General features: G+C 37.1%; 1 protein-coding gene across 1 annotated transcript in view; it reads left to right on the forward strand.

Annotated features, from left to right (window-relative positions):
* The window catches only part of usp43a (ubiquitin specific peptidase 43a), a 124,556-nt gene that overhangs the window by 65,803 nt on the left and 33,285 nt on the right, over nucleotides 1–25,468 (forward strand). Inside the window, exons 8-13 of the mRNA XM_016680446.1 lie at nucleotides 2,200–2,368; nucleotides 3,818–3,929; nucleotides 12,338–12,441; nucleotides 14,920–14,997; nucleotides 15,200–15,329; nucleotides 19,444–19,563. Of these exons, the coding sequence (XP_016535932.1) occupies nucleotides 2,200–2,368; nucleotides 3,818–3,929; nucleotides 12,338–12,441; nucleotides 14,920–14,997; nucleotides 15,200–15,329; nucleotides 19,444–19,563 (713 nt within the window). The remainder of the gene's footprint in view (nucleotides 1–2,199; nucleotides 2,369–3,817; nucleotides 3,930–12,337; nucleotides 12,442–14,919; nucleotides 14,998–15,199; nucleotides 15,330–19,443; nucleotides 19,564–25,468) is intronic.

Consider the following 25,468-nt stretch of genomic DNA (forward strand, 5'->3'; position numbering starts at 1 on the left):
AGCTATTAATCACAGCGGTACGTCTTTTAGTTTGCGTGGAAGTGTGCGCGATACGAGATCCAATTCCTTTTACAGCTCCTCAGGGTAAACAAGAACAAAAGGGCAACTCTACCTTAATAGACATTTTTCTAAAATATTTTCTGGACCATTGTGCCAACACGTCACGTTAGACAGCCGTGTTTGTGAAGCAGTTTCGCATTTTGGCCCCTCGAGCTGTTTTTATTTACCTGGTCATGTTTATTCCACCGTCCATCTTAGCTTGGCATGCTTTCAAAAAGAGCATATCTTTATTGATTCTCATGTTATCGAGAAGCTGCACAGTTGAAAATGAAAGCACAGAGGTAAGCAGCTTGTTTCTAGCTTTTAGACGAATGAATTGATTGGCAACATTAACCTTACAAAAGAAAACAATGTTGAAGCACCTCATTACTGCAGAAGATGCAGCCAGATTTATTGACATAATCTCTACTGATTTAGAAATAAAGCTCTTTTTAATACCTAAGGTGGATGAAGTCATCGGCCTGTTGAAGTGTGACAGTGTAAGAATTGCTCACCAGTTTTCCCTCATTGCTCAAAATGAGATGTGCTTCAAAAGAGAGTAGGACTAAACCAAAATATGCACTTCCTTAATTACTGTCCACAAAATGAAACCTGCCAGTAAAATCAAGCGAGTTACACAACACTGACTCATAAATATGTGGAAAAATTAACACCCTAATATTCTGCTATTCCAAAAGAAATGTTTACATATCTACATCTAATCTATTTTTTGTTCTTCTGGAAAAGAATGCATTTTAACTGCATAAAAATGTAAATAAGAGGTAAAATGCCAACTCTGCTATTCTTAGTGTTACACCCTTTGGCTTAAATAACTTTAGTGGCTGAAACTGCAGTAAAGATAACATTAATGCCCTACATAGATAAGCCAAAAAATATAGATTTTTTGGCTTATCAGATCTAAGATTGTTTCTATTCAACCAGGAAGTTTGTTTCTGACAGGAAATGCAACAGGTATCTTCCAAGAGATGATATAAACAATGTATATATATATATATATATAAAAATATAAAAAATTCCCTTCTCACCCTCCGTGGGTGGTCTCTTTCATCCTCTGAGCTCGGGTCCTCTACCAGAGGCCTGGGAGCTTGAGGGTTCTGCGCAGTATGTATATATATATATATATGTATTTATTTACATTTAGAAAATAGGATGTCAAAATTGTTTAAACCGTTCTGAGTAATCAATAAATTACACATTGGCATTACAGCAATCCAATTTTTGCTGAACATCTTTTTACGTCTTGTATTTTGATGATATTTTAAGTTGGAAGGTATCCTTGCCATTTACCTCCTTTCACAAATTTTGTATCTGATTTGAATTGGAACATCCCAAAATGGCAAATGTAATATTACTTTTAGTCCAATGAAGAATCTACCAGGGGTATGAATAATTTTGGACTTGATTGTATGTGCTTAAGAGCTGGAGATAGGCACCAGCACCCCTCCCGACCCCACTGAGGGACAAGGGTGTTCAGAAAATGGATGGATGTATGTATGTGCTTAAGCCCTAATGTGCTGCTCCAGCATGAGGTTAACTCGGGTTAGAAGGCTGCAAAAAGTGATTTATTGTTATGGCTTTCCAAGAACATTTCTGATCTGTTTTTGTTCTGAAGTGCTATGCTAACACGAGCATGCTAAGTCTTATATGTTGATACTGCTCGTTAATTTGGATCATGACATATTTCAGTGCAGCTCCAGCGAAGTGTGTGCACACAAAAGCTCACAGAAATTATTCCCTTTCTTTTTATCCTTTAGGATCTTTTGTTTTTATTATAATTTGTAATGGTGAGTGTTTTAGCTCCTCTTTGTGCAGCTTTCTCCCACAGCCTGGGGATTTGGGCACAGAGACTCTTCACTGTCATTAATGTACAGATAAATACTCAAATCATATAAACACATCCTGACCTACAAATGTTAAAGTATAAGTTTCTGATTAACACAGGAAAACTTTAATACTTCTAATAAATTCTGTGTCTGTCGTGTTCTGTGAAGCAGCAACTGTACAAAAAAAGTATTTGATGCAGTCAAATCTGCCTTATTTCCAAACAATCACATATTGGTTGAAGTTGATGTAGCTGTGTAACTTTTTTTCCAAATCTGACCTACGCATCCGCTCTTTTGTCTCGTTTGCTCTCCTCAGGGTATCACCACAGCCTCCCATCATCTCCATACTCCTCTACCACAGGGCCCAATGGTCAGAAGTTACCTGCATCAGGACGACTCTCCTCAGAGTACCTGAATCAGAGCAGCTCCTCCAAGGTTCTCCTGCTCATGTGCAACACAACTGGGTCTGGACAGCAAGCTGCCAGGTAAGCTAGACAAAAAATGGGATAATGGAGGGCTTATTTATTAATCCATACTTTACTGGATAAACGTCTCAAGTTTAACATTTTGCCTTCAAGACGTCAGGTGGGAACATTTTCTCATTTTCTGAGCTTCACACAGCTATTTGCTTTAAGTCTTTGTTCTTTTTGTAAATCTTTTGTAATTACACGAGGAAGCGGTGTTGTTTTAGCAGTCTTAGCAGCATTCCGACAGTGATTGTGTGATATCTGGGAAATTACTGCGAGCCGAGCAGTTTCCATGATATCACTGTCCTTAATTTACAGCAAAATCTCTGTGCGTATCAATAATGTGCAACCTACCACTAACAGATGGAGAGCCAGATGTATTTGTCTCCAGTTTCTCGCACCATCTCCTCCTCTGGGGCGTAATGTTATTGCTTTCAAATGTGCGAACATGAATGCAATATTCACGCGTGGATAGTGTTTTAGACGAGAGCAGATTGCAGATGCTTCCAAAAGCGGGATAATGTCAGGATCTGACATTTGAAATCTCATCTGCTCACAAACCACCAGCAAGGCTCAGTTATGCTCCAGTTGTAAATATTCAAGTTTGTCATCAGTTTAGGCAACGTGCCTCTGAAAAATAGCCAGGAAAAAAAAAAAAATCTGTTGCATTAGCGTAATTGAAAAGCTTTCTAAGAATTTGCAGAAACACTTTAATAAACAACCTTAACTGGTGCTCTCCTGGAAAAAAAAAAAAAAAAATTCTCTTTAGCTTCCAAATAAACCTCTAGCTTGTTGGACTCCAAATCATCCTAAAAATAATTGATAATTGTACTTTATACGTTAAGTTTCTGCAGGAATAATTTGTTTTGCTTACTCTGGTTTGTGTTAGGGAGCTGAGTCTATCAAACAGAATTAGCAAGATGTTTCTGCTTTTAACTCATAAAAGCAGTCAAGAGATCCGCCAAACAGCTGCTCCTTACATTCCCACCATCTCAGCTCCATAACTGTCCCGTCAACACATAATGCATTCCACTCCTGAGCTGGTGCAGATAGAACATCAATCAATGTTTTGCACTTCAAATATCTAAGGTAGCCAGAGCTGCACTGTCAGGGGATGAAATGCTCTTTTATTAAGACTTGATGACACATTAGCTGGTTTCTTATCTTTTATTATATACATCGTGCGCACACTTTCACTTGAGGTTGATTCACAGAACGTTGTTTTTTTTTTTTTATATATATATATATAAGAATCTCAATAGAATCTGACATAATGCTTGGATAGGCCGTACTTGGAAAACCTTTTCTTTACAGATTCAGCTTTCAAAATGGAGAACAATTTAAAAAAATGTATATTGTTGGTAATTTCTGAGTGAAATTAAAATATATATTCTTAAAAATAAACATTTATTTTTTTAATAAGTAAAAATAAAAAGAAATGACAAAATCCTCCTTTATTCTTCTCAGATTTGGGCCTCCTTTCCTCATGCTTGAAGACAGGAATATCTCATGGGAGCAGCTGCAGCAGAGCATCCTCAGCCAGCAGTATTATCTCATGGTGAATGGATCCCAGGCTCAGGTATTTACAGCACCCTCACCAACCCGTAACACGCCACCCCGCTCTCCTCATTGTCCCACAGTCACCGACTTCTGACAGCCAAACTGATTGAAAATGCAATGTAAAATTAAACCCACAAGTTGGACCTCTTATATTTAGAATATACAGCTCTGGGGAAAAAAATTAAGAGACCACTGCACCATGAAAACCTCCTGCTTATTCCACCAAATATTGATTTGTGGAGCCTTCCTGAGTGAAAACATTAGTATTGTTGTTTTCTTTGCGTTATTTGACAGCACTGCAGCACTGTAACTTTTTGATTATTTTAACCATTTCTCATTTTCTGCAAATAAATAAACTTTTGCTTGGAATTTTTGGAGACATGTTGTCAGTAGTTCATAGAATAAAATAATATTTTTACTCAAACATAAACCTATAAAAAGTAAAATCAGAAAAACTGGTCATTTTAAGTGGCACTGTTAATTAAAATATGAACAATATTTTGGACTAACGCAAATTTAGCTAATGAATAGTAAAATGTTTTAAGTTTTTTACACCAAAAATTAAATGTATTTTTATTTAAAATGAAATCACATTAGTTGGACACTAAATGCTTGCGTAAAGCACAGTTGTGCTGCTAAAATCCTGTCCAAACACAAGTTTGCACACACAGGTCCTACCAGCAGCACTAAGGTTTTGTTAGTTCAATGTTTGCTCTTAACGTCGTTGCAGCAATTTAGGGAAACAAGACGATTTCCTTTGGTTTCTTGTACAAACTGAACTGCACTCCACTCATTCTTCTGTGCATCCTCTGATCTTACCATGTAAGATCAGATCGGCTGCTGTTTCACGTGAAAGTCTTCCTCTACCTTTCTGTCTGATTAATGTTTTGGAAATTGTCACGGAAATTGGAAGCTAAAGCAACTTTTGCTTCGTATGAAAACATTAATTTTTTTGCTTTATGAGCCACAAATTGCTGCTCTATGTTTGTTCAATAGAAAGCTTCACATTAGCAGCCTCTTGCACAGATTTTTGCAAAGAAAGTTCACTTGTAGGTTGAGAAGCAGAGTTGAAATCGATAAGAATGACTTACCATCATTGGGGGCAATAGAAATGAAGATAGAAACGAAGTTGGGATTCTGTTCTGAGCAGTAGTTGCATATCGACTGAGGAACTCAACTGTTTAATCAAAATTAGGTCCCTTTTTTAGAAAGCAATTAAACTGCAAATATATCTTAGTTGTTCAAATTCAGTCAACCAATCCATTAAGTCATCCACTGAACAGCACAAAACAAGACTCAATGACAGAATAAACTGGTTTGTATTTGCAAAGACTCAAGTGCTGTTTTCAGCGGAGGACATTCTTATTCAAATGTACTGTTCATTTAGGTCTTTTTACATATTATTGTCATTATTTCTAGTTTATCATTTAGTTTTCTCTCTATTTTACACTTCATTTGATAACACTTTATTTGAAGGGGTGTGCATAAGACTGACATGACACTGTCTTAAAAGAGACGTTATAACGCCAGTCATGAACGTGAAGGATTCTTTATGAATGTTTACATCTGTTGTCATGAAATGTCATTTGGTAAATAATGACACTTTTGCTGCAAAGTTGACACTTTTAATGGACTTTTAATACAAATTTGAATCAAACTTTGCTCTAAAAGGGTCCTTATTGATCACATAATGCACTTTTAATGGATGATTAATGGAACCTGGAGTGCAACTTTGCATTATTAGTGTCCTTATTTACCGAATGAAACTTCATGACAACAGTTGTAAACATTCATAAACACTCCTTCATGTTCATCAGTGTTATGTCATGTTTATGACCGTGTCGTGTCAGTCTCATGCAATCTGATTGGATTATTTTAATCCAATCAGATTTTATTGTAAAAGCCCTCTGTGAAGCACTTTTTTGTACATAAAAGATGCTATATGGATAAAATGTATTTATTAACAGAGAAGATTTGGCAATTTTTCCATGGGTAAAACTTACATGCTTGACTCCTCTGCTCAATCTACAAATGCCTTTACAGAGTAAAACAGCTATAAAGAGGTTTATTAACCATACTGCCAGGAAAAAGCTTTGGTGCAATAAAGAAGTAATCAACCAGACTCAAGTAGCATTACTTTTTCTTCTTAGTTCAGTTTCTTTATAAAGAATACCTGTAATTGTATTGATTTTGTTTTTTTCTTTTTCAGTTAACTTTTCTGGCTTTTCCCCTCTCCTAACATTGTGTTGTGGTGCCACCTACTGGAATATGTGAAGATATCTTCAAATAAATTAAATGACAAATATTAACAAAAAGACAAATAATATAAGCAAAAACATGAAATTGATAAACTAAAATCTTATGTTTATACAAAACCTAACACAGAAAACACCCTAAAATGTTCCTATCTTTAATGTTTTGACCATCAACAGCCAGGAAGTATTGGCAATGTAGTTTACATTGGCGCTTACGTTTTCCATCAAATGTTTTTTGGCGCCATCATGTGGTTGGTTTAGCACATTACAGCCCCAAATTTTGATATACCTTCAAGCTGTGCTGCATTTTCTATGCACCATGTAATCCATGGTTACTGCTCTGAATTAGAAGTTTAAAAGTTTTTTGCTTTGATGTGAAACAAGTTAAAATACCTCAGCGTGGAGGAAGTACTCAATACTTGGGAGGGTTTCATTAATATCTCCAAAACTCTTGAAGGCCTCATGTTGTTCCTAATTTGAATCATGACGCTCCCTGAAGGCCAAAGAAGAATCATTGATTCACCTGAAAGTGATTAGAAAATACCAGTGAGATGATTAGTGAGGATTAGTGTTTAGGGTAGAGCTCAGTGGGTTTATTTTCCCATGAAGTCTTCCTGGGATTAGGATAAGCCGTGTTAAACGGTTACAAATTAATATCGATCTACAGTTTTCACTTAAACATCGGCTCTTATTCTGATGCTCATAACAGGTTTTTCATATGTACTAAATGAATAAGTTAACAAGGGAAACACCACAGGAAAATGTGTGCATATCATGTTTCTGTAGCCAACTTTGATTTATTAAAATCAGGGAAATAAATGCAGCTATAACTCAAGTCAGAAAATCGACTTAAACAGTTTTAAATTTCTTTATTAAGTCACATGAATAAAATGCTTCAAAAACACTGAGGGAGAATACAGTTGTACGCTGAAAGTGCTGTTCAGAGCCGCCTGCTGTGTCCTTCCTGCCAGGATCACCAAGAGGAATGGGAGTGTGCTAAAAACAAGGTGCTCTAAATAGACGTATCTTTCACAGTCACATTCATAAATGTGGTATCAGAAAATAAATCATATTCACTGAGAAAAAGTAGGTTGAACTCCTGGCTCATTGAAGAAACACTTCCCTGAATACTTGTGCACAATTAGTCATTAGTGTGAAGTGCCATTTCTGCACTTGGCCTGTAGAGCTCAGCAGACGGGGCCGTCTCCTTCAGAGTCGCAAAGCCAACTCTGTTCAACTCCTGTTCACAGATTAATTTGCTTCTCTTTATGGTTGACCACAGTTTCTGTTCGCCATTTGTAAGATTGAGAACGTTAGCCTGATTCACCGATGAAAAGCACTTTCCATCTGTGAATACATTTTCCCAATTTACATAAATCTGCGGTATCCAAGATGCAGTTAGGGGCCATTCGTGGCCCGTGGGATAATTTTGTCTGGCCTCTTTACTAGAGGTGAGTGGGCTTTCTTAAAGCTGGGTGCTGAGTATTGCAAAGTTTGTATCCTTCCGACTATTGCACCTTTAGGTGACAAGTTCACACACCCACACACACACACACACACACAATTACCCCGAACACACATGCACTCAAACACCCATGAAAATAATTCAGATGGTTTAAGGTCAACCAAACACATGTTCCTATTCCATCAATGTGGCCCGTCTATTTTTATGCCAGTCCACTTTAATAAGGTCAGTCAGGCAATCAAGATTCCACCTTGAGATATTTTTTGTAGATCAAATCCGCCCAAGCACAGGCAGACAGCTTCTGCACAATGTATGCCTAAAACGCAGAGAGAACAAAAAAAGTGTGAAAAAAATGTTTCAATAAGTAAAAAGTAATCATAAAAATATATATATATTTTTAGAGGGATCTTTATAACTAATTATAAATGAGCATTTTTATAAACAGGAATACAGATTAATCCTCATGATCAGGATGTCTATATACAGAATTACATCTATTAGATCAGCTTCTTCAGCAGCAGATCGCACCAACTCCAGTCAGCTGAGAACGGGACAGTTAGCCTACATTTTACACAGATTCACCGTCACTGAACAGCAACAGATTGGGTAAAATGTTACCTGTGTCTTTTTACCATGAGTCTGTTGGTTGAGTAAGATTTGACATAAACAACATGAAAGCATGACTGTCCTGTCCTGTATGAACGGTTCTAACTGGTGTTTCAATCAATTAATTAATCAATCAAGTTTACCTGCGTAGCACATTCCAGCAACAAGGTGGTTCAAAGTGCTTTACATCATAAGAACACAAAAATATGAAGTCATGTAAGATACCACACAGTCAACAATTGGTCAGTGTTTCATTTGTTATGGTTCAAAAGCAAATTTAAACAATCTTCTGACTGTTTCAGCAGGATCATGAACCATGTTACAAATCACAAATGATCTCAACGTGGTTTGCTGAAAAGAGCTTTGGGGTGTATAGCAAACAACCTTGTGACACGACCATGTCAGTATGGGCTGAAGCATCTTGGGAATGTTTCTGTCACCATGTTGGATCAGTGCCGTAGAAAGTCAGGGCAGCTTAGAAAGCAGAACAGAGTCCAAACTGGCATGAGAAATGTTTAGAGAATACAGTTGGCAGTGGCGATATTCGTTCTTCCTTTCATTTACACAATATCAAAGAGTTTGGGCACATCCTGTCCCGGAGTGGTTCAGGAAGAACGTCCACCGTAAGATCAAATATAAATGAAGATGGCCATATACCTGTAAATGTTTGTATTTAAAAAAAAAAAAGGTAAGCTCTTTCGTGTGTACCCTTTGCTTTACCGTGATCCAGCTCCCAGTTTCAATTAGCAGTTCAAGATCTTGGTGTACTTTCAGAAATAGACTGAAAGCTTTTCTTTTTGATAACTCCCTGGAACCTTCACTGAAGGACAATCCATTGAGTTATGCTGCTTTAGGTCTAAGCAATATAATAATGCCTCTCCTGCATTATATAGCAGAAAAAACTGAAATGATAGTATAAGTACCCACTTTTTATGCAAAATGCTATGAATCAGTATCCTTGTTCGAATATGATTTTATGGAGCTTATTTACCAGAAAGTGCAGATCATTTTTTTCCCATTAGATTTAATAAATGAGCAAAGAGCCAGTGATGAATAAAGAAAAGGGAAATTATCCATGCCCCAAGGTTGATCTTTTGTACCACTGCTGACTCCTTACAAGCCTTTCTGGTTTTCTTTTTTTTTTTTGCTGATGTGATTTTAATAGAAACATATTTTAATCTTGCTCTTTTTGATCTAAGGTAAAGATTGTGTGTCTGTCATGTCATCATTTAATCAGATTTTGATCTATTTTTTCTTTTTGTCCCACAGCTTTCTGTCAGATACATTCACAGATTCTCCAATCACAACTACACACCAGTCTAAAATGTTTATCTGCTAACAACTCAAAGGCAGGAGTGGTATATTTCAGCTATCCATTTAGCATTTAGCCTTCCATGGGAAATATCCTGCCATACAGTATCTCCAAGGCTTTAAGAGCCTCAGAATCATTCAAGTTTTCATGGGATTATTCAAGAAACCCGATCAGCCCATTGTTCAAACCCACACAATCAGGGAGGAAAATAAAAACCTTCGACAGAAACATGCCAGCAGTGTTTCTCTTCTGTTACTCGGAAGTTGTTCCACGCTTCTAAGTAACCGTGGCACACGTCTCCTTAAGGAAATAATAACAGACGGTACATACCTCTGTCAGGTTGGACTGTTCCAGAGAAAAACAAAGGGCTAAGCTAGCCCAACCGGTCTTACGACCACGCAAGCTGAAAAATAAACATTTCTGGGAAAAATGTGGCACACGTCCCAATCTTCAGTTCAGATGTAGAACTAGCTAAACTCAAATAATTAGAAACGCAGCAAAAGCTCATCCAGAAGGTTCTGTCCGTTCTGTCCTCTCGGGGATTCCGGGGATTCCAGCAATTTTAATGTGAAGTTTAATTTTGCTTCCCTCTAAATTCCCAGGTTTTGCCTCAAGATGATGCTGATGAAACGCTGCAACTTCCTCTAAATTATATGACGACAATTCCTCCTTTAGTTTATTAGAGTTGTTGTGCGAAGCCACAATTTCATTGCGGCCTAAAATGCATTGATTACTGCCAACAAATCACAGTTTAAAGGATCTGCTTCGTTACTCATAAAGCATCGTCTGAGTTGGTGCTGCATCTGCAGTGATGCGAGTGCTTTATGTGTCGTAGTAAAGCAAAGCTCTCGATTTACCAGATGATTTACATACCTACCCTCTTCAGAAGATGAAAGATGGGTGGATGGTTTGCTGTTTTTGCTGCTCATTTCAGCTTTTTTTGGTGGTTTGTTTTGTTTTTGTATTATGATTATTCTAGCCACTGTATTTAGATTTATATAGATATTGTATTGACCTGTTGCCTATTAAATGTATGCGAATGTTGCATGAGATTCATGTGGTATTTGTAAGGTCATGTAAGTGATACACATCGATAAACAGCGGGAATATTATTAAGTTTACACTTCTTCCCATTTCCTCGAATATGTAAAAGAAAAGTTTAGACATTAGAAAAAGTTTAGACAAAGAAAAGAAAAGACATTATGCTACATCTTCTAAGTATTCTTATATATATTAAAAATAATAATCAACATAAACAATATTTGCATTATCACCATTACCAGTCGGACGGTCTTTATCTGGCCTCGATGTCCAAACCAGACGTGTGTTTTTACTGTTTGAGGTGCTAAATTTCACAGAAAGTGTAATGATGGAAAAGAAGAATGGGGAAAATGTGGGTTAACCATAATCGATATTATAATCACACTATTCAGCAATCATATCTCAATACACATTTGCAAATATCAGTAATCTTTAGAAATGAAGCAGGATTTTAGTCTTGTGGTCATCTGAAAACTTTTTTTTTTTACCATCATTTCCCATGGAAACAAAGTCCACAAGGCTGCAATAACGTTTTGAGCTAAACTTTTTTTCAGTTTATTTTAAGCATTTCATTTCGAACAGACTGAGACACTTCAATAATCTTTGTTTTTCCTGAAGAAACTTGACTTTGTCTATTTACATTTTCCTTCCAGATTGCCAACGGTCTACTTCTCAGCATCGTGTTGTATTGTTAACTGATGCTAGTAAATGAAGTTAGTTCTCCCTCACTGACGATTATAATACTGCAGACTAATTACCGTAATGTGAACCCGATCGAGAGTTAAACTGATGGCCACAGTAATTATGTGTGAAAGCTTCAAAGGTGTTAGACTCGTGGGCGTGTTTGATTCAGGAAACTGTTCTTAGCACGAAATGTTATAGATTTTAGAGAGAAGAGGCGTGGAGCAAATCAGCAACTTCTCGTCATGAAAGCTGCAGTGTTGAGATCAGGTAGTCAGGTAGGGGGTAGATCTGATGAAAAGCCCTGTGGAGTGCGACTCCCCGCTGAAAATCCACCATGAGGACTTCAAAGCCTCCTCTCATGTGAAGCAAACTGGTTAGACTGAAAAATAACAGCCCCACGGCGCCAAAAAAATCTTTTAGTGATGGCTTGACTTTAAACACAATCATCCATCAGTTTAAAAAAAAAAAAAAAAAAGGTGTCACGTACAAAACCAAGCAAAAGTATCCAAACTTGTTGACAGTGTATCCTGTTGTTGTTACAACATTGAATGTATTTTGGAGATTTATTATCTATAGATCATCATCAAGTTCTACATGAAATTGTAACCAGATGTTTATAAGTGAATAATGTTGCTTCCACTTCATATTCAAATAATCGAGTTTATTTGTGTAGCACATTTCAGCAACAAAGGCAGTTCAAAGTGCGTTACATCATAAAAGCACACAAAATATATGAAGTTGTTGAACACCGTCAACAATTGCCATCTTACACATCAAAATGTTGATTCATGTTTCATTGATTACGTTTCAAACAAGTAGGTTTTTAGTCGAGATTTAAAGGCAGAAGTGTTTCGGTTGTTTTCCAGTGTTTTGAGAGTTTGTTCCAGATTTATAGTGCGTAGAAGAAGGTGTTTTTTTTTTTTATAACAGATCTTTGTTTGATGCTTATAAAGGACATTGTATATTTTCAGACATGAATATTATAACCCTTTCCAAACTTCATCCTCCCCCCCCCATTGCTTTTACAGTTGCTGGAGTGATTATGCTTGTGTTTCCTTCTGCAGAATGCTGGCGTTGAATTTAAGGTCAGAGTGGTTGGCGGATCCGCAGCCTCTAGCTACTTGTCTCCAAAGGACAGTCGACCATTGTGCCACCCTGCAGTTGACAGGTAGGCAAACAGATTCATTCTCGGGTAAAGCAGCTTTAGCAGCACCAGGATTTGCATCCTTAACGGAAGCTCTCAAACTGAGATGGTCTCAATGACAGAATAAAACCATCCTACGTTAGGAGCCCACACAAAGAAATAATTTCATTTTGGTGTTTGAACAGAAAGTCAGAAATCGGGGACCGTTAATTGGATTAGACCAGAAATAATAAACAAGGTGAAGGGAAATGGTTTAAGTCTAAAAGCACCAAGGTGATATCAGAGAAAGAGCTGAACCATAAATAAGATATTAAAGGAAGGGTGTTATGGAAAAACATTCTTTTTTTAGCTTTACATCATGTTGTGAAGTTATTCCATCATCAAAATGGACCTGAAGTTTTTCTTTGATTCTTTCATCCATGTTTGATACATTTTTTATTCGCTCATGCCAATATAAACACTTGCTCACACAAAAGCGGCCCTTATTTCCACAAAGTTCTTCCTTGGATTTGTAGCCCCCAATCAAGCTTCCACCTCAGAGCACCCCTTCCTCCACACCTTGTCCACTCAGCTCCTCTAGACTAGCAGCAGCAATTAGCAAACAGCTGGGAAACTGCATGTCTGCTGAGCTTGTCATATGAGCTACTTCTTAATCCAACGCTCCAAACTGTTGTGTAATGAGAAACATTGTCATGACATTGTCGCTTCACAATCACAAATGTTTGTGTATTTTGATTAGGATTATATGTGACAGACCAAGACAAAGTCATGTAGTATATTAGATAAGTGAAAGAGAATCAAATTAAAATAGGAATGTATGATGTACATTCAGTTTTAGCCTCTTTGAATCAGTATTTTATAGAAACACCGTCTGCTGAAGTTACAGCTGCAATTATTTTTGGGTTTGTCTCCATCAGCTGTGCTCTGTTACAGATGGACATTTCTGCCCATTCTGCTTGGCAAAATAACTCAAATATGTTGCAGAGCAACTGTGTACTTTATTTATTTTTAACTTTTACTAAGGTTAAAAAAAAAGTTAGGTCTTTTTAGAATGATCTTTACCGGAGCATTCCAGTATATAAATGTTTGCTGATCGAAACAGTCCCTTTGTCTCTGGTTAAATGTAGTTTAGTGGTATCCAAAGTGCAGCTGAGGTCCAATTTTCCATCGGATGATGACGAGTAAAGAATAGTACTAACTGCTGCACACTTTTTACATTTTTGTAGGGAGATTTTCAGTCATCCTTGGCCTTTCTACAGGAAGTAAATGAAAAATGTACTCAGGAAAAAGACCAAGAAAAACAAGAAATTTAATCTCATCAACTTTCACCTTAAGCACATTGAGTTGCTCATACTTGTAAATTCTTTACAATTTCCAAAGAAAATAATTTTAAAGATTCTAAGAGAGTTTGTTTCCGTCAAACCACTATTCATTTTTTCCACTTCGGAATTAATTACACTCATAATAACCTTTGAAGTGGCTTCTAGTGAAAACAATTTGGGTTGTACAGCTAAGCGTGTGCAGCATCTTATAGCAACTTAAAGGACATAGTAATTCATTAAAGATACATGGCAGTTAACTTGTGTAGTTCTAATTCTTTTTGTGCATTTCATCATTGTTTGTAGTACTTTATTGTTTTTTCTGTTGTGTTTTAATTGTGATTAAAACACAAAAAAATCCTCCAAACATTCTCTATTATTCTGTCCCTGAGAAAATAAGTTTGATGACCCTAACTTACATAAAACATCAATAAAAGGGTCTGATTTTATCTTGCTGGAAAAATGAAAGTTGCATGGAGTCGTACCAGTTAGGAAAAAATATGTTTACACAAATGGCTAACACAAATTTGCCTCAGTTGATTAAGATGTTTTGTTATCTGAATAAATCACTGCAGTGGTAAAATTAGCAAACATTCTGTATTTAGAAAATGTGTTGACAGAAGCAAAAAGATGTACTGAAGGATAAATGTATGCAAAGGCTGGAAGTTCAACACATCTTTATCTGCAGGACAAATTTGCCAATATTTCCCTTCATCTTCCTGGACCAGTAAGATAAACATATGGCATTGTGTAGCTGTTGAATACTAATGCTTATTATCGTCCCTGAGATAAAAGTTGTGCAGATGAACATGATGTTGGAGCAGGTCTCCACTGGGCCAGTTTGCATGTTTCAGGGTAAAAAAAAAAAAAAAAAGTTTAAATTTAAAGACTATCAAAGCTTGCTTTCTTGTTTAGCTTTGACAGATGGTTGTTTCCTGTGCTCAGATTTCTTTTGTTTTTGCTTTTTCTTATAACAATGTTTCAGACGAAACAATATGAAAAAGTATTATTTCTATAATAGTATCATAATAGTATAATAGTAATTGGAAGCAGTTTTAGTATTAAAAATTTTGGGGTAAAGTTAGTAATCTGAAACATTTGGTTGACAAAATTGCAAGAACTATTAAAGAACAAATATTATGAAGGTGTAAACCAAGTTTCTTAAAACATGTTTCTGTTGCAGGGCTTTAAAGTCTTGTGGGCCAGGAGGACCTCCTCATGTGAAGCTTGTTATTGAGTGGGGCCACAGCTCTAAAGAACGGTAGGCTCTGTGCTAAAGTTTCATTTTTAGCACAAAGTAACGAGCATTTTCTGATGCTGTCCAGAGGGGCCTTGTTTGCTAAAACACTAACTGATCAGTTTTATCTTTGTAAAATGGAGCAGACATAGACTCCCGCTGATTCTAGCAGCGGAAACGCAATTTAGCAACTGCATGCCAACGACACACACTGTGTTTGCCTCAGTCTGTTTGGCAACATCCACGAGGAGGTGGTGAAAGACGCAGAGAGTGTGAGGAGCCAGCAGCAGCAACACCTGCAGCAGCACAACTGCACCTTGGACGAATGCTTCCAGCTTTATACCAAAGAAGAACAGGTGAGACAGGTGGCTGCAAACAGCTTCTACTCTGTTGAACAAAACTCTGCATTTCAGAATGTCATTGAAAAGAAAAACAATGCAAAATCTAAGAGAAAGTTTATCTGTGCTCTTGGATGTGCTCTCCTCTGCTGGAAACAGAAACATTCCCCTGCTGCTTTTAAATTGTTCACAAGGGAGCAGAAAACAGCAGCGGCATCAGAATTGCCATTTGATGCTAGGTTTTGAGCTGAAGACTTTAAACTTTGCATTTATTGCAGTCAGGGTAGATAAATGTTACTTCCACTGTTTTAGGGAGCTCAGGGATATTAAAGGGACGTACTACTTAACATAAAACTAGAGAAAATCAGGTATGTGATGAGCCTGGATTTTAAAAGCCTGGAAATCTTTCATAGTTTTTCAATAAACCCTCAACAAAGGTCCAGGATTAGCAGACCCTTGAAATTTTGGCTGAGCAGTGGTTCCATAAATCTTTACGTTGTTTTTGTTTTTGTTTGTTTTTTGTTGTTTTTTTGCTACATACGTTGTAGGTGACAGTATTTGCAGTTTTTATTTTTTATTTTTCTTCTTTGTTGGAATTATTTTTCTTCTTTGTTGGAATTGTGTTTTTATATAATGTGAAAAGTCTAATAAGTATTTTAAAAACTGAAATCATTGGATACTGATACGATAAAATATTCTATACAACTCATTTTGGGATTCTGAAAATATTAGTTTTTTTGTCAAATGTAAAAATAACCTTGTCAGTTATTTTCGGCATTAGAAACAGCTTAGCGTTGGAAAAAATAAATAAATAAAACGCATTATAGCGACTAGTCAGACCTGCATTCTACACTGACCACAGATTCTTTAAAACAGTTTGCGATTTGTAAAACTTTTACAAAAAAAAACAAGAAACTGAGGATTTTATAAATTAGCACTTGAAGGTGTTAAAATTTCCTCTCAGTATTGTTCATTATCTCCTTGTGAAAACTCAGCAACACCAATAATTCTCATCTGGTTTTTAGAGGGCTGGCATTTTAGAGAGTTCTAGCATAGTTTGGGAAAGCACTGTTGTTAGAGCAACAACAACAAAAAAAACTCTGCTGCATTTACAGGTCAGAATAATATTGGTAACACTTTTTCTGTGATGAAAGTAAAAACTAGCAGCAAGAGCTAGTGAAAAATCCCAAATGGCTCAGTTGGAAGATCGAGGTGACAAACAGACGGTTCTTGATTGGTCACCAGATCTCTGGCAGGTGGAAGGAGGGCAAGAGGAAAAGCAGGAGGGATTTAAAAGGATCAGTGAAATGAGACTGGGTCTAACTAACAGAAGGTGTAATGCAAGAGACAGACAAGGAACCCAGACATGAGGTGAGACAGATTTTACAGAAAAAAAATAAATGAATTAGTATTGCAATTTATAGTTTATGCTAATTTTTAATATAAATAATGATTTGCTGTATAGGCCAACATTGTTCTTTACTTCATATTTCCTAAATGGCAAAATGTTTGTTTGACTTCTCGGCTATGGTCGGAGTGGTTCTTAGTGGAATCTGAAGAAGTTCAGAAAAGCATGTGTAACATTTCCATCAATATGTTTTCCAGTCACAAACTTATGAAGGTCTTGAGAGGTTTTATGTTTCCAACCAGGATGAGTTGATTCTTGTGTGATGCCTTGGTAAAGAGAAACACTTCAGTGGCCTTCAAAACTAAATTAACTAAAATACAGTAACTCTGCTCTAATAGACTGACTTTCTAAGCACTGACAGCTTTTAGTGATTTTCAATATGCCTCCTTTTTTTCCTGTTTTTGTGATCCCTCTATTATTCCCCTTCATTACACAAAACCTTATTCATAAAATAATGAGTTATTTTTTTGTTTCTTTTGACTGCTTGGTAAGAATTTAATGTCAATACTTCAATTAGTGTTAGGAATGCTGAGAAAGGTAGAAGCCATGAATTGTAGTTTGTTAAATGATTACATTTGTGTCCTCATGTTGTGGTCGTAACAAACTAATGTAAATCTTTGATTACATTTAACCTGCATACAGCCTGTTAAAAAGCAAAAACGAAAAAGATCATGATCATTGGCTTTATCAGAGAAAATGACTTCATTGCGTCCTATAAACACCCTTTATGAGGTAAAAGCTTAAACTCTAATCTGTTCTTGGTTGCTTCTGCATATCTTCTTATGTTCTAGTTGAAACTTGCATTAAAAAAATTTAAATGCAGGTAATCATGAACTTTGAGTATAAGTCCAGTTGTGAAGGTTCAATGCAAACTGTGAATGCTACTAATCAGATAATTTCACATTGTGTGCTCAGTATAAAGGTGCATTGTGCGATTGTGCCTTTATACACACATTCTAGCATAGTTTGAGATGTTCAAATTTTATTTCAAATTTGACGACAGAATACTAATTCTTTGCCTGGAAACTGATGCAGTAGTTGAAGGACAAGCTGTAGTCTCTCCTCTTTTTAACTTGAAATTGAAGTAGGTAACTTATATACATATATATATAATTTTTTTTTTTACAGAAGAACTGTCACTTTGTTGTGACTCAATAACATGAGATGGATAATCTGTTAAAAAAAAAAAAAAAAAAAAAAAGGAAATAAAAAATGTATCTCCTCTGCCTACACCCGGTGGTCCCACTGCCATCTACAGAAACTCACCAAAAACAATCAACCGGAGCCATGAGGAAGGTCTATGGCACCTTTAAACCATTAGCACACAGCTGTTCTAGTGGTGGGAAAACAACTTCCCATTATAGGAAACTTGTTTATCCGAGGTCATCGGTGGCCATGTTACCTTCCCCGCGCATCCACAGCATGCTGCGCTGTGGGGAAGAAGCTGCATCCCAGCAGAGTTCAAAGGGTTCTGATTGTTTTTGCACAGTGGTGCAGTTGGTAGAGCTGTTGCCTTGCAGCAAGAAGGTTCTGGATTCGATTCCTGGCCCCGGTCTTTCTGCATGGAGTTTGCATGTTCTCCCTGTGCATGCGTGGGTTTTCTCCGGGTACTCCGGTTTCCTCCCACAGTCCAAAAACATGACTGTCAGGTTAATTGAAGTAGGTAACTTATATATTCCTGTGTGTGCATGGTTGTTTGTCCTGTGTGTCTCTGTGTTGCCCTGCGACAGACTGGCGACCTGTCCAGGGTGACCCCGCCTCTCGCCTGCAACGTTAGCTGGAGATAGGCACCAGCAACCCTCCCGACCTCACTAGGGACAAGGGTGTAAAGAAAATGGATGGATGGAACTTGGACAACTAGGAGTCAAGAGATGCACAGAAACTGAGATGGAATAGCTGCTGTTATTTCTTGTTATCTCTGGCTTTTTCTTTCTTTCTCTTGCCCAGCAGACATGTTGCTTTTTAAGCAGCATAGAACAGTACTCTGCACTTTCCTTTCTTGACGAAACCATCATGGAAGAAGTGCTCATCTTGGTAATTACTCTCCCTGAGCAGCAGGTGACGGTTCTGATGAGCCACTTGAACATGCAGCCACTGCGACAGGACTTAATCTCATAATAAGGAAGTAAAATCTTATTTCTCAGAGTTGTAGCAGGAAAAACCAGAAGTGTTGACTCCATCAACACTTTTGTTTCTCTTCTACCTCAACATGTTGTGCTGCTTCCTGAAAATTACTGCAACACATTTCTCAGTCATTTCATGAATAAAGTAGCGGTTCTTTCTCTCTTCTGAAAAGAGACCTTACCTGGAAGAACACATCAACTCTCTTTCCTTCTTTTATTTATTAAGTAATTAATTTTCAGTTATTTAAAGTTTGATACTTTTACTACAATATTAGCATCCAATGTACATTTCAACGTTTCTTTTACCACTGGTATTTCCCATGCTGATCAGTCACATTTATTGTCTTCTGCGTGTATCTGGTTGTCTTAGAAAGTCACAAAAGTAAAACCAACCATGCATGCACACTGAGGGCATTTAGAGAGCAGCCCTAACATACTCAGTTTCAGAAATCAGAAGAGAAGCAGGAAAAAGGAGAAAAATCTGGCAAACTCCATGCAGAAAGGCATTGAACTTATTTTTGGGTTTGCTGTGCAAAAGTGTTTAAAAGCTCTAAGACTTAGAATAAACAATAGTTTCTAAAACCTCAATGTTTGATTTCAGCTCGCTCCAGACGACGCCTGGAAGTGTCCGCACTGCAAGCAGCTGCAGCAGGGCATGGTGAAGATGAGCCTGTGGACGCTGCCTGACATCCTCATCCTCCACCTCAAACGCTTCCGTCAGGTGTGTGAAACCAAAACCAGTTCATAATGAACTCAGGGGTTGTGATCTAGCATACACTAATTTCACGTTGTTGGATAAATGCAGAAATCAATGTTTTTGTATGAGCATGTGATCAAATCCATGACAGGCCAAGAGTTTTATTTCTCGCTCCTTCAGCTGAGTAAACAGGAAATAAGTTACAACATAAGACAGTGAAAGTCAATAATTTGCAAAAGAGCTGGGATGTTAAATTGGTTCACACATGTGAGTTTAAAAATAAAGGCTAAACCAACAACAGAGTCTAACCCTACGAACAATAAAGAGCAGTATGCATAAACTGTCAGATATTAAACACATCAGTGGCTGTGATAATTTCCCAGTTTATATTTTTCTACTTTTGATAGCAGTTGGACACCTAAATCTTAATTTAATTAATTAGAGGCTTTGAAATGTGATCAATCTCATTTTATCAAATTTAAATTTTTGACACAGTAAGCAGTGATTTCTTGTGAATGGCATAAAATGTAAATTATGTCGTTGTACAGCAGTTTCTACCTCAGTTTAGTAGAAACTGTAATCTTGGTTTTACAGATCCAGATGTAGATATATTCAAGATGTTTTTTTTTGTTTTTTTTTAAATAGTAAACATTTATCAATTAAAGAGGCAGGATTTCAAATCGTGACCTAAAATAATCACATTAATTTGCTTTTTTACTTAAGGAACACTCTGCCTGCAGTAAAGCCATTACATTTTTTATATTTCTGCTTTGACAAGAAAGGTGATGCATACATCTTTTTTTTTTAATACCTAGTTTGAACAGTATTTATTTTTTGTTTGGTGGTTTAGTTAATTAATGCGCTGACTTGTTCAGAATCTGTGTAAACTATATTGCATTTATTTCTTAATTGGTTCAGGACAATAATATCTGCGACTCTGAAATATAATTACAGATTCCAATTCTGAGCCTGCTAATATTAAGATTTCTGTTTTTCTATATATCTGCCCGACCTTCGCTTTCCTCTCCTCTGTTATTCCTGTGAATTATTCCTCATGAATATTTCCTTAAACTTGATAAAATATGCATTTCAAAGCTACATTCATACCAGCTATCCTTTTTCCTTTTCCAACTCTGATATATTTGGACTTTGTTATTGCTAAAATTATCTTTCAGAACCTGACTTTTTTATGAAATGGTGTTTTGCACCCACGAGAATCTGCACCAAAACTCTTTCCTTACTTTTTTCAGCATTTATTCATTAAATGGCTGCATGTGTCATGTTTTGATAACTTTTCATGATTTTTAAGATTGTCAGTAATTCACTTCTGCACAAACAAAATACCTCTTTCCAGCACCTGATGCTCCACATTTATTTGTATGGCATATGTCCAGGTTCCCAGCTGTAAAAATGTTCATCCTCTCATGTTATCTTCTCCTATTGCTAAAGATGGTTTTTAGTTTTTAGCTGTGTGAATCCAAGCATCCAAATAAATAAAAATGCCCTCATGAGGAATTGAGTCCAGAACTAAATTTTGCAGAGAAAATGTTGCCAAAGTCAGGTTGTAGCGCGCTGACAAACTCAAACCAAAGAAACTAATACTGAATCTGAATGTGCTTCGACATAATTAATTCAATAGGATTAACAAATATGCTGCACCTTCATTCGTTTTCTTTTTAACAGCTTGGCTTGTATTTCAGTTCAGTATCTCTGGATGCATATCTTGTTTTTATACAGCGCCGTAATATTCACAAGTGGGTGATCTAAACACATGAGATCTGGTTTTGGAGTAGAAAACAAAGCCTCTCCTCAGGATTAGTTCAGACCAGAGCTGTACAGAAAATTTTAGCACTTTCCTCACAAGCTTGTCTTTTTGTCTTGTACATCAACCAGTTTGAATAAACAATGTCATTTCTGACCATGAGTGGTGAACATCTGGCCAGATTGACGCCTGAAGCTTGTTGTTACTGAAAATGTGGTCTCTCTCTGTAACTTGTTGATAAATACTCATTTGAATATTAATGAGAACGTTTGCATATATTACTTTGATCAAAATACATTCAAACATTTTCAAATTCAATGACAATTTTTACGGTTTGATCCTTTCTGCCTGAAGTCACAATTTCTTACTGTAAATAGTTAAAAACCTAAATTTATATGACATCCTTACAGACGAGGGACATAAACCTGAGACCAGCACTGAAGATAATCACAAATGTTCAGGTCAAAGCTTTCAGAGACATTGATTCTTGAGTGCAGCCGACTGATTTCTCTAAGGATGCTAATTTATATTCAGCTTAAATTCTCTGACTTTTACTCTCTTTTTCTTTCCATTGGCAGAATGCTTCAGTTTCTTTGGTGTACACAACTTTTTTTTATGATTTCACCAAAACGGCAAGGATCCAATGTATGGTTTTTGACTGACAGCTTCCTGCAATGCTTTAGCTTGTGGAGGTAATGCAATTCTGAATTAATTAAAAACGTATCTGTTAATTAAAAACGTATCCCACCTACCAGTGTTCACATTCACACACAGTACTCCTCAGGGCATGAAAGGGTTTTTTGTGCTGCCTTCGTTTGGTCCGTCCAGAACGCTGTGAAGTATGAAGAAACGACGTTAGTACCGTTACATTTTCTCTTGCGTTGTGCCGTATAGGTCACAGCGTTTGAATGACACTGGCGGTGGGTTTTATGTGCCATGTGCTTTTATCGTAGTCAGAACTGAGAGCATGTATCGGTGTTTCTCTGTGACCCGTTTAGACACTGGTGGTACAGGCTTTCACTGCTGTTCTGGATAAAAACAACACAATGGAGCTGAATATTCTCTGCTTGATACAAAAACTGTCCACATTATAGTATGTAATTAGTCCACTGGTAGAATTAGACGTAATCTTTAGCCAAGATACTCCTCCCCTCGGTTGGAGGCTTCCTGTTTTTATTCACAAATGGCACCACATGCATAGAGCTGTAGGTACACCTCAGTAAATTAGAATAGGCATTCCAGTGAGTGGAGGGTAGATACCTTTTGAAAATAACTTTTAAGCAGAATGTTTGGAAATATTTATTGGTCTGATTTATTATTCTCCTCTTAAATGTCATGTTTTTATTACTTGTGAGCAGAAAATTATTACAACTAAAAAAAATTCAACCTTGAAAATGTCCGTCCACGTGTAATTGATCTCGACCCCAGCCTGTTTGCGGTCCAGTATTTCCAGATTTTTCTGTGGAACTTATCTCCAAATTATTTGCAGAAAATGTGCTAATATCTAAATTATTTCAAAGAAAGTCTCACTTGTGAAGCAGATTGTTTGCAAAGCAGCCCATCATTTTCATTAGCGCTGATTGGCTGAACTCACAAGAGGGTTTCCACTGTGTGCATTAATGCATGTTGGAGTACATTTGGTGTTTTGAGCTATAAATTATGCAGGTTCAACTGTTTATAGACTGAAATAAATACACTTTTTGATAATATTCCAGTTCATTCAGATGCATCTTTTTACATCGACTTGTAAAGATTAGAGTCAGAAGCTCTACCTTGCAGCATGACGATGCTTTTTTCCAAAAAAAAAAAATCCCTGCTGGGATTCTTTGTTTTGCTCATCATTGTGAGATCCTGTCACAGACGTCTGAAATCATGCAGTAGTGATGACAAAATCCTCAGCTTGAGAATCGTGATAACCAAACCCATCGTAGCTGTGGAAACAAACTACTTTGTCCTCATCCCTCATATTATGAGTCAGAACTGCATAACAATTTGACACCCAAGAAAGGAAAAAAAAAAAAGGGAATGTTTGTTTTATCAATGTTTTTTTTGAGTTGCTAGGACATGGAACACAGTTATCCATTTACCAGATCTATTTTAGCTGCTTGATTTAAAGGGCAAACACTTAATCATCATTTTTATAACTTTAATTTCAAATGTGTTCAGCCTTTGCAGCTTGTGGTAGTTATTCTAATTTCTGTCTAATATTGAGAAACATAAAATGCATGTTTCATTAGATTTGACTCTAGAGGCTCTTCTGTTTCCTACAAGTGTGTATGCAAATTATAAATTTCCTATGGAAATCAACTGAAAGGACATCTGGAATTTGTATATCCTTTACAGTTTTTTAGGTTGTTTTGGCTCTAAATAATAATATATATGCCCTTTAAGCCATATAGGGTTTGTAACCCACTATGGTGTCATTATGCTGAAGGCCTTCTCCTCTCATCCTTATTTCAGTAGATTGTGTCTTTGTTCCAAAGTCCTGCTGATCGATGACTCCAACTAACCAAAATGTTTCTGTTTCCACTGGCTGCCATCCAAACTAAAAAGCCTGATTAATTCTCTCTTTTGCTCAGAGAATTAGAAAGGTCTCATTTGCAATAAATCTTGCTCTCTCTTGTCCCTTAAGAAGCAAACATTTGTTCTCTGCAGCCAAAAGGTTGGAGACAAAGAGTTGTTGTCGAACACCAAACACTGACCTGGCAGAGTTTTACATCTTGCTGAGCATTCTCACATTTTTGTTTCGCTTTTGTTCAGGAACTCGTACAATTATTTACTCAGCTGAGATTTCTCTGTTATAACACGATTTGCCCTTTTTTATGCAGCCTTCTCCTGGTTTGTGAGCATTGGTATTTAACCTTCTTTCACATTAGGCAGCCAAAACTCTGAATGTTGAATGTTGGTGAATGTTCCCACAAGGTTCAGCTATTCAGAGTATTTTGTACATCTTCCTTTTCCAGAAGCACTTCAATCCAAATGTTGTTCAGTGAGATTTACATGTTGCCAGAACACCCGAGGGTCAACGCATGTGAGCTGTAGGATGAATTGTGGAAGTGTGCCAGGAACTGAAGAACTCCACCCACTTCCAGTGTTGAGCCAACTTGCCTCTCTGTGTCTCGTCACACACCATTAGCTCCCCAAAGCATCATAAGACAAGCCTCAGTCACCACCTTGTTCCAGCAACCTGTCCAGATTGTCATGCCATGCTCTGCAGTGGGAGATTGTTCAGTCTCTGGACTAGACTTCATTTAGTCCACTGAACTCTGCGCCCTGAAACAGATTTAAAGAACTGTCAGAGGTCGGTCATGACATTTCTGATGTTGGGGGCATATTTGTAGACTTCACAGGTTTTAGGAGTGTAAAGAAATCCTTTGACAGCAACATCAATCGTGTGTCTCAGCTTGCAGAGAAATTGCAGCAGCAATTCTGTCCTCAGAAGTAGAAAGCAATATGAGCAATCACATATGAGCAATTAAGATTCTTAATCACACCCAAGCAAATTGTTTAGCTTGTGAAATGTGACATTTCACCACTTGTGAAAGTGGGACCTGGGGGGTGATTAGATCCACTACCCACTGATCCTGCATAAGACACATTTCATTCACAATTCACACTGAAAGATAGACTTGCCTTATGGAGAAGACCAACAGGGCCATCAAGTCCTTCAGCGTGCCTGGTTCAGCAAACCAAATAAATTGGTTAAGGCACTCTTAAAGCCAACCACAGGGGGACACACGGCTCCTTTAAGGATGTGCTAGAATGCATTCAGAGAGCAAGACACTTGCCCTTTCTGCCACCAAGAACAGAAGAAGCACTGTATCTAAGGGGCATCTTCTGTCACGTTGATTTCCTCTGCACATTTTACTTCTGCCACTTGTTAAATGTTGGCATATTTTATCTGTAGCATCATCTACCTGTAACTATAGAACTGTAGGAAATGCCAAGTACCTCTAGGGAGAATAGAAATGCCAAAGGGTTGTTCTGGTGCATCAAAGTATAACCGCTGCTTGAGAGATAGCAGGAGTGTCAGAGCGAATGCCTGTGTGTTTTAGGTGAAGTTTAGAGTAAGAGTCAGTTTTAGGTTGTAGAAATGAACAAATGTGAGACGAAGCAAAGTCCTTGTAAAGACAGGAAGACGTTATGTGTGTGAGGGGGAGAGGCCGT

This window comes from Poecilia formosa, unplaced genomic scaffold (genome assembly GCF_000485575.1).
Source record: "Poecilia formosa unplaced genomic scaffold, Poecilia_formosa-5.1.2 Scaffold242, whole genome shotgun sequence".
NCBI classification, from domain to species: Eukaryota; Metazoa; Chordata; class Actinopteri; order Cyprinodontiformes; family Poeciliidae; genus Poecilia; species Poecilia formosa.